This window comes from Colias croceus, chromosome 3, assembly GCF_905220415.1.
Source record: "Colias croceus chromosome 3, ilColCroc2.1".
NCBI lineage: Eukaryota > Metazoa > Arthropoda > Insecta > Lepidoptera > Pieridae > Colias > Colias croceus.
Genome location: NC_059539.1, coordinates 4,926,669 through 4,944,717, shown reverse-complemented (window position 1 = coordinate 4,944,717; position 18,049 = coordinate 4,926,669). Strand labels below are relative to the sequence as shown.

At 42.3% G+C, this 18,049-nt stretch overlaps 1 protein-coding gene across 10 annotated transcripts in view; it reads left to right on the top strand.

Annotated features, from left to right (window-relative positions):
- The window catches only part of LOC123705874 (protein muscleblind), a 112,139-nt gene extending 95,539 nt beyond the window's left edge, over positions 1 to 16,600 (top strand). For 4 of the 10 annotated variants that reach the window (XM_045654944.1, XM_045654945.1, XM_045654946.1 and 1 more), the window contains 6 exons: positions 7,099 to 7,266; positions 8,048 to 8,131; positions 8,728 to 8,907; positions 10,280 to 10,369; positions 10,561 to 10,602; positions 10,699 to 11,652. In XM_045654944.1, coding sequence (XP_045510900.1) covers positions 7,099 to 7,266; positions 8,048 to 8,131; positions 8,728 to 8,907; positions 10,280 to 10,369; positions 10,561 to 10,602; positions 10,699 to 11,361 — 1,227 coding nt within the window. In that variant the 3' untranslated portion in view covers positions 11,362 to 11,652. Of the gene's footprint in view, positions 1 to 7,098; positions 7,267 to 8,047; positions 8,132 to 8,727; positions 8,908 to 10,279; positions 10,370 to 10,560; positions 10,603 to 10,698; positions 11,653 to 12,143; positions 12,197 to 15,389; positions 15,475 to 16,245 lie in introns of those variants that run through there. The other 6 variants (XM_045654951.1, XM_045654953.1, XR_006753346.1 and 3 more) reach the window with 6 other exon arrangements.
- The last annotated feature ends 1,449 nt before the right edge of the window (positions 16,601 to 18,049 follow it).

Sequence of the window (18,049 nt, the reverse complement as noted above, 5' to 3'; positions counted from 1 at the left end):
TAATTACTTATATTCATTGCGTTCTTTATCGTTTTAGTTTCAAATGCTAAAAAATGTATTGTTTTCTACTAAATTTATATGGCATTATTAAATGATTTTGGCAATATATAAAAAAATATATAAACTATTGGAATTTAACAGTTATTTATACATACATACAATCTGGAGCGAATTTTAGGGGCTTTACTTTAAGACGTATTTATAATTGGAAATGCCGCGCACATTACACGGCGCCTATTTCGTGTTATAAGAACATATAACTACAAATATATTACGAATAAGCAAACATTTTAACGCTATTAATCTCAGAATGTTCCATCGAGGCGTCGGAGGCAGCACATTTATGTTATGTGCCGGCAATGTTACATACGCCATAAAAGTCGTTAGGACGACGTAACGTCTCGACAACGTCTTGGCCGCTGTAATTACGAGTATATCGCAAGGCGCCGACTGCGCCCTGCTTGCGCCCTTCCAGCGCCCCTCTGCGACCCCCACATTAACCTAACACGATGCAATAACACTCTGACACCTCCTAATGTACTGGCCCGATCATAATGTTCTATATTATTAGCTTTATCGCTTAATGCGCTACGTGTTTCTCGGTGTGATTTAATGCTATTACAATAAATCAACATTCACTAAAACGCTCGTTAAAACATTAATCATAAAAACCAAACCAAGTTAGAGGTAAGTGAAATATTCAATTCGAATGAAAGCAAAACTCTTCGCTATTTTCGGATGTAACGAATTTGTTGGATTGCCTTGGAGATTCAATTTAAATTTGATTTTTACTTGGCTGACGCATAGGATTATGGAGACAGCTCGTCTAACACATATTAACTTTTGTCTGAACCATAAATCAATCCAAGTTAATGACTGTAGTTTTGTAAGAAAATTGATTTATGTGAACATGTTTACTAAGTTGTCGGATTTTAGTGAGTGGAATACGATGTAGCGTGGGAACCCAGCCGTGTGCTGCATAGACTTAAGTCTGCAGCTAGCTCGAGCCGGGATTCGTTTATTCTGCACTCTCGATGTGATAAGCCTAAACTACAGTTAGGGCTGTGTGCTCTATTTTATTAACTTTTAAGTTACGACGTTTGATTTAAGTGTCATTTTTGTAAGAAGGGTATTAGCAGGAATCGAACATTTCTCACCGAAGACTAGGTCAATCGTTATGTATGCGGTTTTGATAGGATCAACCATGATATAAAAGAAGTACTTATTGCATTTTATTTAAATTTCAACGAAAAGTAATATATCTATCGAAAATATTTCAGCAACGCACTGTCTAGGATTCCGTCATTGTTATTCAAATTTGAGACTGTTTCCAAAGCCAAATTTCGTGTAACGGCTCGTATTGTTTTGCAAAGTAGAAACTAGTAATAAGTAACTGTTGGCAATTTAGAGCGAGAACTAGCAAAGGCGAGAGTAGTGCAAAGTTAAGGTGTACAAATTAGACGACGTATGTCGAGTGACGGTACCGCTGGGGCGAGCGGGGCGCAGATGGAAATTTATCACGCCCGCCGGAGCTGAGACTACAAGTTCGCGCATTAAACGAGTCCGGGACATTAGCCGCTTGCAAGATGCCGCCCGAGATCATAATTAAGTGCCGCCCAATTTATCGGTCCGACCCGTGCCCGAAAACTCCCTTTAAACTTCCCTTATCGTACCTACTAAGAGCTCTTTATTTTGTAGTTAGACTACCTCGCAGTTATCGCCTTTTATCTTAACTTGCTTTAACACGGTTCCGAACGGAGACTTTAATGCGATGGCGATTCATTCATTAGGTGATTTAATTGGGGTAGTATTCTTATAAATTGTCAATTGTATCGCAATCTTATGCCGAAGCTATAAAATTATCCTACATAGAAAAAGTTGAATGAACTCATGAAATCTAGACTTTAGAAAATACCGTTGTATTTCAGAATCTTTGTTAAAGCGAACAATTGTGGCGAACTGAAGCTAATACCGTTGCATCTGGAAATGGTTGTTAAATAATGCAAGTGTGCCAGTAGTGTGAATGATTTACGTAAGTTTGAGTCGAAGCAGTTCCACGGCTGAGGGAAGCTTGACGCTGTTTGCTTGTACTAATTACTGCATCAGCTTGACTAAACTGATTAGACGACCCAAGGCCTGGGTGATGTCGCATAAACATAGTTTACTTACGTCCTACACCCTCACCTCTAACTCTTGACTAACAAATTATCTTCGCTAAGATTCATGAAGGGAATATTAAATGTTTACCTAAAGCTGGAAACGCTTACGATTTCAAATGCGTTAAGTACCTAGCTAACTTTTTTCACGTTTCTATCGACAATACAATATGATATATGACTATCTTACCATTTTGTGCAATATTCTAAGAAAATATCCGATCACGTATTTTTTTTTTTTTTTTTAATTTTCGTATTAAAAAAATGGGATAAGTAGGTATTTTTTCATGAATTAAATCATGATCGTGGAATTCTTCGTTCGAAATTTGAGGTGAATTTCCTAAACTTATCTTTGACAATGCTGAAAGACTTGTTTATTAATTTTACGTAGCTTTGTTTTTTGTTCTCATTTGCAAATCAAATGCGCGTAACTAAAATCCAACATTAACTTCAAAATTTTTCTTCCCTTTGTTAAATGTAAAGCTATTCGGTTTATTAGCGTTCACTGACCCAATGTTTTTTCTTGCGCCTCGGCACGTTAGTAAAACAGGCAATTTACGCGAGCCTATAAGTAACAAGATTCATTAAGGCTGTTACAAAGTGGCGCGGGCGTTCTTAAAGCGAATGGCCCTCGAGCTTACAGCGTTCATAATGGCCGTACGAGCCGGCCGAGGCGCCGCGCGCAATTTAATGAAACACCTGGAGGAGGTTGTGCCTGCTTCCGTTGCATTAATCTCGCACCCCGCGGCTCTCCGCAACGCTTTATTACCATCTACAATAGCCTCATATTCGAATTTGTACTGATTACTTAAATTAAGTCAAATGTTACAACATTGTCATGAATAACTCTGGCAGCGAGGGATATCGCCGTCATAAGTATGACGTTAGGCCTCTGGAATCTCGTGCACGTTGTACGCTCAGCGATATGAACTTGGATTTTATCCTCTAAAGTCTAAACAAACTTTATAGGTAAACTCTGCTCAAAGTCCAAGTGAAATCTCCGGTCTTATTAAGTACCTAGTTGTATCTTGTGGGATGGAACTTCTGTTCTACTTAACGAATTGCTTCACCTCGACATTAGCGTTAAAAATGGGCAACTAATATTAAAACCGGCATAAACAACGCCTGACCCCTCGCCGGCGGCAACGGCAAAAGTGGCCGAGATAACTCCGCGCGCGAATGCATATTTTAACGTTAAGCTACGACGCCACGACGCAAACTTGTTGGAAACTTTTACAGAGTGCATAATTCTTAATTTTAAACTCTTTGCGCTTACTTTCTAAAAATGTAACACACTATGTTTTTGAGTGATGGTGGATGGCAAGACGTAGGCGTGTTCGATATTACGTGATGGTATCGCGAGCTTGCGAGCAGCTTGGCGCCGCCCAGAGCTTGAAATAAAAAGTGGCGCGAGCGCGAGGCGTAAACACGCGCCCCTCTCGCGTGACGGCTCATTAGCCACTCCCTGCGCCTCTATAAATCATTTTAAATTCAAATTCTACTTACTTTCAGAATTAACTTTGCTTACCCAATTCCTTTCTCAGCCGCAAAATTTTGCAAATTAGATTTTACCTTTCCCCTATTTGGGTTGTCAAAAAATTATTTGTGGCATCTCGGCTATAATCTCGACCCGAATCATATTATAGACTCGCCTCTTCTTCTATATTTTATGACGTGTAATCTTCTCGATTTGCATAATTGTATTTTTATTCCCACACATCAATAAATATTTCACATTCACTAAATGCATAAATAAAATGTGGCCACGTTCCACGAATGCCTACGCACACTAGCGTTAGAAATACAGGACACCTCTACACAGGTTTATGAGTTGGCACGTCTCACCGGCGGTTTCTATTTGCGTCCCCGTTTGACATCATAAGCATTTTTGGCACCCACTTTCTTGTGTATATAAGTGGGCTTAGGATATATCGTGTCATTCATGTGATCGTAAGCTTATTGTTTTCCTCGTGCATCGATTTGCAGCGGCGCGTGTCAGTTCGACCAATAGCAGTAGTGAGTAGGACGATGCGCGTACGTATGTACCTAGTCGTCGACAGCATGCCGCCGACTTGTCAATTGTGATCGATCAATCGATTAGCACACGTCGTTGGAGAAGCATTCTGGGTCTCCTGTTTGGCACTCCTATAGTAGATACGTATTTGTATACGATACGCACACAATCACGTGTACAGAACTAATGAATGGGCTCGCTTTAATTGTATTGCGAACGCATTGTCTTTCAGAAACAATGCCTAATCCCCAATTATTATAATGATGATTAAGTTTTATCTTGTTATCAGTCTATAATTAATTACTAGAGATATATTTAAAGACGTAGCAAAATTTTTAATTCTTCTGTTTGAACGTTTTATATTTTGCGCCATTAATTTTTACATGAAATAGCTAGGAACCATAGTTCCTAGAAGATGCCAGAACATATTCTGGCATCTTCTTGTCACTTTAAATGTAGACGGTCGAGTGGAAAAGCCATAAACAGAAGCAGTATGCAGAAGATGGCAGCACGCGACTGTCAGTGAACTGTACTGTTCGGTGTACAGTAACTACTTCAGTGCACTCGAGGGCCGTTCGTTATACGCGTTACAGATTCAAAGAGCCCTCGGTCGCCTTGCTTGCTTCGTCAAGATAAGAACACGGCACTCCATTTTTCATTTGTGAGCGATGACTAACAGATTTTGTAAACATTTTCCTTGCTCGTTACTGCATTGTTGCAGTACGTTGGCAGTTGGATTTGAAAGTAAATTTATATTTGTTTTGTTATCTTATTCGACAGATTTGTTTGTACTGAAGCCAAGCTTAAATTTGTATGCAATTCATTCGCTTGAAACACTTGAAGCCTTATTGTGTAGACTATAGTATTGTCAAAGCCTCCTATATGTAATTATCATAGTCCATAAATATAATGAGTGAAATGGCAGCACTTATACAGCACTATATTGCAAATGCTCATTGTTGTGTCATAACGGACAGTGCAAGGGAAGCGCTCCGTTTGCTCTACTATCACAAAAATGTTATTAGTTTTGGGCGGTTATTGCCCACCCTGCGGTAGCTCAACCCTCTCCCAGCGTCCCAACAACTATACCTTCCTAACATTCAAAAGGTTACCCCTTGTATCCAATTTAATCCTAAAAGTAAATTTGCCAGTTATTTTGATTATATTGAGACACTGTTTATAAATGAATTTGTATGCTTTAGTAACATTATTATGGACGGATTAATTTTATAGAGTGGGATTTAATTTGATAATACAATCACAGAATTCTAATGAAATAAAGAAAGACTAACTTCGATGTGCATACGTACGTGACACGTTCGCGCTTTGGTCGCATTGATTTTTTTATTCGTTGCTAAGTAAATTGCTAAGTATACTGTTATTACTTATCGACAATTTATTAATTCAAAATCCAAATATAGACAATTCTTAATAAACGCTCGTAATTTATTCATTAGTTCATCGTGTAAATGAGTGCAATTAATTCACTGTGTAAGTACAGCAAATAGGAACAACATGTTTTACACTCATTGCACTGCAATTACTGATCGGGAATGTTAAATAGCTCAAACGTCGGCTCTTTTTTTGGGCTCGTAAGCGTCGTTAATCAAAATGTATGGACACGTATTCCGATTGCACGTCAATAGAGCAGCAATTAATGCATTGTAATATGTGCAATAGGGCGAGAATCGACGGGGCCATCCGTCTGAGGCGACGCGGTCATTTGTTACGGCAGGGTTATCTGTCTCGCTAATCGGTCGCTATACCTGCATTCACGCGCTGTAGCGCTTCACTAAAAACAGAATATGCAGTATGCACGCCGCTATAGTCTATACACTAAATGCTTTATACATTTTTCGAACGACCATTATGTTGTTAAACTCTATGCTGAAGTATGCTGTTGATAAATAAGCGTAGCCTACAAGAAGTTCCATTCGACTTAGTTTTACATTTCTCTGGTATCAAAGGCCGGGCAATAAATCGAATGACCCTAAGAAGGGGACGATGATATTCGAAACAATTCACATTTAACTTGGAGTTACACTGCGTAAACTTTGTAATTTCTAAGTTTCTAATTATGAAATCTGTCTATCCTAATAAATATGAATTTGATAGAGTCAGCCCGCCAATCGTAGTTATGACACGGACGTGATCACCGATTCAAGTTTAATAAACGGATTGCGAGAAATCAAAACTCGGTTAAAGCGAACGTTGCACAGTAACAGGAAATAATAACTTTATCCAGTGCTTAACACCGAGAGGAGCGACCAACTAACATTATGCCTGCCAGTAACAAGTTAATCTAAATGCAGCCGCCTGCTTCTACCAGCTTGTTGGATTACGCATCCTCAAACTTTGATAACAGAAAATTTAGAACAACTACGTTTGATCCAACGGACAAATTATTATAACAAAGCTTTTTATCTGTTTTCCGTTACGAATATTAATAAAACTTGAACAGACATTCCTTTTTCTCTAAAAGGGAAGAAATTGTTTATTTTAACGTTTATTAAAACTTCGATAAACGCGTCGTGTTTTTATCTGAATAAAATATGGAGATGAAGCTCGATATTTTGCGATAAAACGAGCTTCTTGTCACGTAGTGCGACAGTTAATTACGCGAATGTAAATAAATCATCATAGCCAGCTTTTGCCGGGGGTTTTTGCTTCTGAAAGGCAATTATCTCAAGCCTCATTGACGCTGAAATTAAGAAGAATGAAATCTATTATACTTTTATTTTTAAATTCTGAAGTACCTACTTTACACATTGGTCACAATAAAGATTACTTACATCATTTTATAATTTATAATAGTTCTGGACATAATAATTATACTTTGAATTAAAGAAATAATCTTAAATAAATAAATTGTGCAATACACATACATGATATTAGAATAATGAATAATGAATAAATATAATATTTCAGGGTCGATGTAACCGCGAGAAGCCTCCTTGCAAGTACTTCCATCCACCGCAGCACCTCAAGGACCAGCTACTTATCAACGGGCGGAATCACTTAGCTCTCAAAAACGCCTTAATGCAACAGATGGGTCTGACGCCTGGCCAGGTCCTCCCTGGCCAGGTCCCCACCGTGGTAAGTCAATCGTCAAGTTGATATCCTCACGAAATTAACGCTTGAGCGATCGGCCCTCAACTTGTAGATAGGGAGTGCACGCAATACGCAGCTTTCGATGTAACTCGCTACTTTATACTTTTAAAGGCATTTCTTCTTACTAATTGTTAAACCACGTAGACTAGCATCGTGTTTAACTTGTGTCCCGTGCTATCCATATAGCTTAGTTTAAGAACATTAATATCTTTGGATTTATTTCGACTAGCATTAATTTAGGGAATTATTAACTTGTATTTTTACGATAGCCCAGTTTGGATAGATAGTTCAATAGTTGTTAAGTATATAAGTTTATATTTTACTTTTAAATTTCATGTATTTAATTGTTAATGATAATGAGCAAATATAAAATTCATATAATTAGATCATAACGGGCGCAAATTAACCACGTCGCTGATGGCCGATCGCTCCACACCGCTTGAGCATGTTTGTATAATTTATTTTAAGTGGCATGACTACTTTTGAAACGTAATCACTTGTTAAGAATTGGGTCTAAGCGGTAATGCAGATTTAATCACCAAAACATTCCCTCACTTCTCACTCGCTAACTATGTTGCCCGTTTTCCTCGGGGTCTCTCCTCGCACCGCTGTTCTCTCCGTAAGGAGCTTCTTTGACTCTATAACAATGAGCTAAGCAATCTGTAGAACGATTTGTAGTAGTGCGCGGAGCGATATCGAGAAGCGAAATGCGGGCACAGGCTGTCCTCGCACGATAAGTAGCGTGTTTGTGTGGTTTTGTGTCGAGGTGGGTGGCGTGAGCGGAGCAGGTGCGGCCGCGAGTCATCTCGCTGCCCTGGACCCGATCAGTCTCGCCTTGCTCGCACCGCAGGTAATGGCCACCATCGGCACACCACAATTAGCAACCAATAACAGATCCGCTCCCTACTCTTCCTGTTTCTTTCCTTTCCTGCTCGAAATCGTGGCCTTTGTATATGCCACTTCATCAGAAATTCGCAGAAACAGAGTCTATTTTTACGTAAATATTAAATTACCGTATATATAAAAAGCTATATATAGAAAAAGCTTTAATATCAGAAGCTTCTTAGCGATCTTCCTGCTTTCTCGCACAACTCTGCTGAACGGGCATCCTTTTCCTCATATATTTACTTAAATAAAACCTTATCCTATTTATTTAAACCACCATATTTCTAGTCTATCGGTGGCCGGTGGGTAGTATAACAAAAATTGTACGCTTTATTTAATGTTTTTTAATCTTCATTTGTCTCTTGCATGCAATGCTTTATACTGCCTAATTTTCCTGGAAAACTAATGAAATAACGAGTTTAGCGGTGCATAATATTTTGGTAAATAATAAATATATTATGATGCTTATTCAACCGAATTTAAATATATAAAGTAACTGAATAATTTAAGTCAGTGGTTTATTTTTGAAGTAGCTAATATAATATTGTGGTCGCATCACAGGCTACATCTCCGTACTTATCCGGCGTCCCCGGCGTGGGCTCGACGTATGCGCAGTACTACACACCGCAGCTGGTGCCGGCCATGTTGGGCCACGACCCAGCCGCCGCTGCTGCATCGCCTCTGGGTGTCATGCAACAACCTGTGTTGCAGCAAAAGCTGCCACGCACTGACCGTCTAGAGGTAAGGATAACACTTTATTTTCCCTCATCGACACAACCTTTCCCCAGTAGCGCTTCCTGGTGTTGCCACTTTCTAGAGACCGACAAGCATTGAATAGATTAAGATATAATGATATTAATAAAATAAATAAATATTGCAATGATGGAACCAACCTAAGTTATTTAAATTTTATTCAAACTCGATGTGTCGGTCTCTTGCGCATAAATCAAGGCTATTGAGCCATTAACTATCCTGGTTTGTCTGTGGCGCGTGGCCGCAATGGCCAAAAGCTTCGCGAGCCTCACTCGCTTAATTCCCTCGGTGAAAGGCCCTACACTGGTGGTAATCTTTTCTCTTGTATCTATTATACAAAATTAATAACAATTGTTGAGTTATTAATGTATTAAGTAGAAAATTTTAAAATATAAGAAATATGTATATGCGTCCCCTGTAATTCCCGTATCGACTCGAATGTGATGTAACGTTGATATTACATATAGAAAAGCTCTAATTTGAATCACGATATATTTAATCAATCGAATTAATGCGACGGATGCGTTGATCAAATTCTAAAAATTTTATTACCGGTTCGAAATTAAAAGCGGCGTCCGGTCGAGAAAAAAAATTGGTTTTGATGTTTCTATTTTCTTGTGTTCTTTATGGTCAAATGCTCAGTGTTAGGTCGTCGTTTTAGATTTCATCTCTTAGATCTATCTGGTTTTGGATATGAAAGTAAAGTCATACCAGTATCAAGTTAGAAGTAGTTTATGTTCTCGAAACAATCGCGATAAGCTAGTAGAGCACCTCAGACATGGGTCTGGCAGGCTAGTAGGTAGAGGGAAATATGGCGGGCGCTCTATGAGCGTGGGGCGCGAGCGGCGACATGGTGGTGTGTGCTGGTGCAGGTGTGCCGGGAGTTCCAGCGCGGCGCGTGCAAGCGCGCCGAGTCCGAGTGTCGCTTCGCGCACCCGCCGCCGCCTGTCGTAGCGCACGACGACGGCTGTGTCACGGTGTGCATGGACGCCGTCAAGGGCCGCTGCGTCCGCGACCCCTGCCGCTATTTCCACCCTCCCCTGCACCTGCAGGCGCACCTTAAGGCGCAGGCGCGCGGCGCGGTACGCCACCAGGCTGCACGCTCTCGCCTCGATCGCGCTCGCTTGACTTCTTCCGCTTGGTCTAGCTCGCCGCGACGCCGCTTTTGTTCGCAGAGCTTATTCTATTCAGTTCGCCGCGGTAACGATCCGCCCCACGCTTCCGTCGCACTCACGCTTCACTTTTTAATTTTTTTTATCTATCGCATAATATCACCTTACGCCGAGCTTTAGGTGTATTCTGTGCATCTATTACATCGTTATTGTTTCTGTCCCGTCCTGCGACGCTTCGCTTCACGTAGACGGCCGCCGCAGCGCAGCAGCCGGCAGCGAGCGCGACTTCGGAGCAAGGAAAGAAACGCCCGGCCCCCGCCGAGCTCGAGCCGCCACCGGTACAGCCAGCTTTGCACGCTTTACTCCCCGCCCTCTCCACGCTCCCGCACGCTCCCTCCCGCGCCCCTCCAGTCGCTCGGCGCTCGCGGCGCGGGCCGGCCGCCCCCGCCCGCCCCGCGCCGCGCGCGCCCTGCCGCCCTCCGCCCTCTAGCCCGTGAACCTCCGCTCAACCGTTTGTTTCTCGTTTCAGATGGACATGAAAAGCGTCGGATCCTTCTATTACGATAACTTCGTAAGTATCGTCGATCTCACGAATAACTTAACCCGGGGGCCACAAGCCCCTAATAACAAACGAAGCCACTCTAATCCGTCACCGTCTTTCTTCCAGGCGTTCCCCGGCGTGATGCCCTACAAGCGGCCCGCCGCCGACAAAGCCGGCATGCCGGTGTACCAGCCCGCGACAACTTATCAGCAACTGATGCAGCTGCAACAGCCGTTCGTGCCCGTGTCATGTGAGTACCCCGCGCCCGCGTCGTCCGCCCCGCCGGCCGCGGTGACGGTGTCCGCCGCGCCGCCGCCCGCGCCGCAGCCGCAGGCCGCCCCGCAACCGCCCCCGCAGCCCGCTCCCCCACCCGCGCCGCAACCCGCAATGCCGCAGCCGCCGCACCCGCACCAGCCCTCCGCCGCGCCCTCCCCGCCGGGATCCCTGTCCGAGACGCCGACCCCGGACCCGGCGGCGGTCGCCAAAGAAGTCGCCCAGAAGAACTACGCCGCCGCGCTGGCCCTCGCGGCGCAGCAATCGGCCATGGCGCACGCGGCCGCGGCGTACACGCAGCAAGCGTTCAAGGCGCGCCACGCAGCCATGCCCGGCCTGATGCGCGCGCCGCTGATGATGCGGCCGGGCTGGCCGGTGCCGCCGATGCCGATGCCGGCGTTCTACCAGCAGCCGTACATGTACGCGATGCCGCCGCCCACGCCGCCCGCGGCTGCTGCGGCGGCGGCGGCGGCCGCGGCGGCCGTGAACCCGTACAAAAAGATGAAGACGACATAAGCGGCGCGGCGGCCCGCGGCCGGCGGGGCGCGGAGCGCGGGGTCTCCGCTTAGAGACTCATACGTGTGCGGCCGAGTGGCCCCGGCCTGTCGGGGCATTTAGCGCTAGGCGTGTTGTCACATTTGTATTGTATGATTGTAAGGACGAAGCGAACGATTCCCGTTTCGCGGATGTCTACGTAGTTTATGCTATATCTATATTCTATTGTGTATCTACTCACTTACCGTTATTATCTTATGCGTGTATATTTCTCGTATCTACGATCCCGGTAATAATAACGCTTGAAATGCATGACTGTACGTTTTTTATTACCTTTTGTCAATCGTCGTTTATCGTGAGTATCGTCGTACTCAGAGTTGAGCGCTTGGTCCGTCGATCCCGTATCCCGCTACGTACACGCTTTATCTCGGAGAAGTTCCGCACGGGTGCGCTTTGGTCATTGTGTCGACCCAGTACCTAGTGGTTACCGGCTTGCAGCAGCAGGCCCGCACCTAACACAGCTGCCTTCTAATTTTCGCATGGATAGAACCCACCACCCTTGTACGTTTGGCTCATCAGGTATTTTTCCTCATTATTTTAGTGCTCCTCGTGTGTGCTCAGTGTGCCGGCGCGTCATCATGTAGTGTCGCGATTAGACGCGCGTCACTCGGCTTTTTATCTTTGAGTCGCACTTTCTTTCGATTTATTTTTAACGCTTTCTGTTACATGCCTTCCGAATGACCGCTTCGGCTGTCGTCCGCATTACAAATGTTTTGTCGCTTAATTGTGTCGGATACGGACAGGCTGTGCGCCGCCGAATGCCCCTTACGTGGAGTACACCGACGAGCGCGGACAGGTAACGAGTGCTGCGTGACGCCTTGTCCACGTCGCACCGCGCACGCTTGCAGCCCCGGCACCCGCTCGCCAGCTCGGGCTCCCGTGTGCTCTAACCGCTGCGCTATTGTCCTTAACTAAACATATCACCTCTACTTTACACCTTAAAACGCTTATTAAAACCTTCCATCAGTCAATCGATTTCTTTGCAAACGCGGGAAGCGATAACAAAACGCATATAATATTTCTTCGCTATGATCGTTTCAAAAGAAAGCTTTTCACACGCTTCCGTAGAACATTTTAGTTGCGCTTTCGACAACTCGAGTAGAATAAGTGCCCATAAGCGATTTGCGCGATCACTCTTTACCTGACTTGATTGCCTAACCGGGCCGAGGTGCGCTTGGAGCGTTTGTGCCGAACGCAGTGCCGAATTGACAATGCATACAAATGTGGAATGACTTGGTGAGGATTAATTATAGTATTTCATTCTCATGGAGGCGAGCGAGCTAGGGATGAGTTGTGAGTGTGTGCGACATGTTTTTGTGTGGCGCTGACCTTTATTTTTAAAGACCTATGCACGATAGAACACCTTCGCGTCCATTTGCTTACCCGCCTTCGTGAGATCGTGTATCAATAACCTCAGATCTGGTGCAAAATTAAATATGGAATGGAGTCTTATTCACCTTCACGTATTCGATTGCTATGAAACCTTACAAAATACTTTCGCCATTGAAGTCTGTTGTATAAACTAAAAAAAAAAGATTGTGTTAATTATCAGGCGAATCCATTTGTAATAAATATCAAATTCATAATCACCTCAGCCATTTTAGACATTGTGCTGTAACCGTGTTAAACATTGTTATGGACAGTTGATGCTACAATTTGTTGATGATTTTAGTTTTGTATAGTGAAACATTTTGCTTTCAAATGTGGAAGAAGTCACTCTACAGTATTTGCCTTGCTTACACCCGGTAAGATATAATCAGCTTACTTTAATATCCTCAGTATAAGTGATATCCTCTTGTTGTTCTCTTCTGAAATATCAGTCTGTGAATTATGGAAACATTTTGTATTTATCAATTAATATATGTATAATAAAAATCATATAATAGCTTGCACGAAAAATTTGAATGACATTTATGGAACAGATATTTCAGGAAAGAATTGATTAATGAAAAACTATAATGAAGCCATTTAAAGTATACTGTTAAAGAGTTGACTTGTGTTAGAAATTCGAACATTGAATTACTTATGTTGGAAATTGAAACCTTAATCAAATTTATTTACTCATAACTTAAACAAGTTTCATGAAAATTAAGAAAGTGGTCAACTCTTTAATATGAAAACATTCCAACCGATTGCCAGTATCAACTATCAACCACTATAAGGGGGTTTTATATATTTAGACACTTAAATTCTTAAATTCTAATGCTTTTATAATAAGATCATTTTTGCGTAGTTGGTAGTTGAAATGACAGTGGTGGAACGAGAAAAATCGAAGTGATGTATCCAATTATCTTACACTCAGCCAAAATTCTTAAACTTTCAAATGCTTAAGATCTCATTACTGAATTTTCTTTTGTACGTCGGCTAATTATCCACTTCGAATTTTCTTGAATAATGCTTAAAGTGCTTCGCCATTGCGGCTTCAGTTCCTCGCTTACGACTCGTTGAAGCCTCTCTGATGCTTACTCGAAGTACTCACGTAGCCGTAATTAATCTACTTGGTTTTCTTTTGTTTGTCGTACAGTAACCGCACTCTAATGGTCATTATGTTGCAGTTTGTACTACCACTAACATGTCACGTCCAGAACTGTCATGTAAGCTAAAGGTATAAGTTTAATTTGTCTATTTACATTTAATCACGCCTACCGAGCGAACCGTTGCGCATGACCCAGTTCCTCTACTGCGAACATCTGAAGATCTAATCACCAGCCGACGCAGACACGTCGTAACCTTCCCCACACAGCCTCTTAGCTTTAGCAACAGTTGGTTTTATGGGTACACTTGGACGCTACAGAACCTATAGTCGCCCTCGCCCTGGTAAAAGTTGTCTAGCATCATGCTTTAGCTTTTTTGTAAAATATAGTCACGCTTAAAAAAAGATTGGCTGCGCAATAATGATTATATTTCAAGCGTTCTGCATGCCATTTAGATATTATATATTCATACCTACTATGTGCATAGTGCAGCATACTTTAACACTACTCTGACGGTTACGGAACTCATTCATGAATAACCGATTTTATCCTGGGATCCGTGTTTTTTAGTTTTGTGTAAATTTTTATTGACAGATTTTACAATATAAAAGTGACACACTGTCAGCGCGCCTTAGGAAAGAATGCTTGGAAGGTACAATCATATTGTGCATCGAATCTTGTAAAGTTATTGTAATATTAAAGCAGCAATGATATTTAATTTCGAGCAATCGCCTTCCGTGTATATTCTTTTTCTTGTTTAAATATTTAAATGTAGCCAATGAGAAAGTACACACGCATTAGTTAATAAAGATCTATCGAAAGATATTGTGTTAGACAACATTATAGTATTAGTGACATCTGAAGCCAGTGACCCATGCTCTTTGATATTACAAAAACTATTTGAGCGTTTATTTTCAGACGGCTGTGCAATGAAGATAAATCAGTGTCAGATGTATGAATGTCCATAATAAGTGATGATATACATAGAGTTAGCATTAACACTATTAACATATCCATTCACAAACCGTCATATCGAAAACACTACGTTTCTATTATATTATTTTGTATTTCAGTATATTTTTCTAGAAATAAAAAAGGGTTGCTTGTAATACTTATTGTACATGTACTTAAAATATGTGATATGACTGTTTATGAATTAGATTTTAGTTTCTGAAAACATTCGCACAGGACTGCCACAATAAAAAAAAGATATAGATTGTTTTTCTACGCAGAAGTAATTAAAAAAAGTAATTAAAAATTAAAATAATTAATTATGTTACATGGAAGTCTCTAAGAATGTATGGAAGTCTCTACAAGCCATTGATTTAAAGGAATTGAAACTATAATACATTATATTTTTGGAACGAAGTTCCTTATTTTTTATAACCACTTCCAAATAATTTAGAGAGCCTCGCTATTAATACTTGCGTAAATCTATAAAAGTGTGGCAAATAATGTCCGAATGTTATCATAAAAAAATGAATATATTCTTATGAAATATTATTATATTTACAGTTACTGGACACCCTCCCGGTGTGCCAAGATTTTAATCGACAAGGATGCAACAGACCTACCTGCAGATTTGTTCATATTCGTGAAGGTATGTAGTTATCATTACTTGCTACATTCGTGTGAAATTGCTATAAATAATAACAATGGAAATATCCGGAAATCCCCCCCTCCCTCTTTGTGTATTTTGCATGGATTTAACTTTTAATATTTTATTACGTGTTTTCAGAAAATTCATGTCTGTATTTGAGCTTATAGTAATTATTTCTTGTATAATCTCTGTATGTAGTTCGTAATGATATTATATGCAGCGAATATAGGTGTTGCATTTTTCTTTTTTCGGTAAATTTATATCATTTCATTCCTAACAACATGTAAATTTACATTTTTACGTAGTCAATTTGAGTAGCAATTTAATAAGCCGAAACTTGCAATGCCTAGCCCGTATCGCTCGTATACGTATAATTTTTCAAATGTAGTTCAAAAAGTTATATAGAAACAAACAGTAGTCGTTAAACAAACTGTAGACAACTTTGTTCTATTTAGCTTAGTGGATATAGTCGTCTAGAATGTATTGTTAATTATTTAATCGCATGTTAACCCTAGCATTAATTATGAAAAAAAAAATTATAAATAGGTACAAGCATTGTCCACGTCCATTCTAGCTAGTGAACCGTAAACTTAAAAGTAGACCCAGAGATCGGTAGCTTTGTATTAATGACAACTTATTAATTAATGGTCAAAACTATATTAATTAAAAACGAAAATTTTAACGAACAAAGTCTTATAAAAAATGAGGGCCGTGGATGTCGGTGTTTATATTTTGTGATGTATAATAAAGTGCGGTATGACTGCGTTCCAGGGTGCGGGCTACAGGTGGTGGGGTGTCGTGTGGTAGTGTGCCGCGACGCCGCGGCGGGCACCTGCCGGCGCGCGGCCTGCCGCTACTACCACATCCCCGTGCAGCTGCCGCCGGCCTTGCGACCTCCTTAACCTGCCCCGTCGCCCCTCGCCCTCTCGCCCTCACCCTGCCACCCTCACCCCACCCGCCCCCTCTGAGCCCTCGTTCTTTTCCTCGCCCCATCCCCCCCTCAGCAAGTCGCCCGCGCCCCCGCCCCCGCCCCGGTCGCGCCTCTGACACACTCGGGAAGCGGGTCGCTCCGCAGCGGAGGTGGTGATGTTATGTTAGCGTTAGTTTAGCGGCGGTGGCGAGCCGCGAGCCGCGAGCCGAGCGCGAGCCGCGAGCCGCGAGCCGAGCGCGAGCCGCGAGCCGAGCGCGAGCCGCGAGCCAGCGCCCGCGACGCGCCGCCGCCGGGCACGTGCTAGTCTACGGGAAAGAGTGTGTACATAGTAGCGGGATATGATTCTCGGGCACGGTCGTGCGATTGTGATATGAATAGTTTTCGGAACGCAGGAGCCGTATGAATGATTTCTGTCGAGATCGTACCGTCGTCGTCGAATAGTAGTTAGTGAGGTTTCAAATGTTTTATTACTATTATATATTATTTTTTTAAGATACGATATGAGTTCCTGATGTGACGTGCGAGTTCGTTGTGTATAGGCACGTCGGCGCGCGCCGCAGCTCTCTGGCTTCGGCCGAGGCCGGTGTCGGAAGTTGCGACCCACTCCTATTGTGAGCATTTTTGTGAGAATTATGTTACTTTTTTACGTATGTTATAATTTATGAAATTATGTTTATAGATGACAAGTTTTACACTAGTTTAGATTAAGCGAATCGATAATAATGAAACACCAATAGCGTAGCCGCTTCTCTCCTTCGGCACGAGAACTTTTGACGCCGGAGCACAATTCACGTTCGGTCGAGCGCGGCCCCACTTCGCCCTCCCACACACTTAGCATAGGTCGCAACACTCCTAGAGTGGATAGCAAACGAATATTCAAATCGAACAATGAACGATGTCGGACAATACATAGAAACGAAGGCATTCTTCCGATCTGTTTACCTACATTCTAGGATAGAACGTCGGCTTTTATTCCAGATAGATTTTGCTAGATAGTCATTCTTAAACCGATCGATTTCCGTCTACGGATGCACAAATGGTGACCGACGATCGCGTCCGAATAACCTTGAAGTTCAGAGTGATGACATAGTTCCCCTGTATCGTTTGAATCGCAAGCAGTATTAAGTTTGACTCGAAATCTCGTATGTATGTAGAGGTGATATGCGGATAGAGAGAGGCGGGCGCGCCTGGCGCCGCGGCCGGACGCGCGACGACCGCGACGCGACTGCGCTGCGACCGCACTGCGACCGCGACGCGACCGCCACGCGACCGGTCGCGGCGCGCAGGCGCAAGCTTCCCGAGGCATAGAAGCCCAATGCCTACTATTATTCCTAGTCCATATCCTTTTGTTGATCAGTCATGCGTATAATGTTAGAATAAAATATTAATAATTTGATTTATTCCTCCCATTTAGTGGATATTTTGATAATGATATATTAATAATGAAATATTTAAGATACATAATACATATTTGATTCTAAATCCTGATAAAGTGACACTACGTTAGTAATTTAGTCGGAGGGATACTTGTGCCGTGATTATATTTTTAGGTATATATTATAAAATGAATAATTCCTAGCGTCGGAATTAAAGAAGTGATTAATGTGTAAGTGCGTTATATTTATTGTCGTATATCGTAAGTGG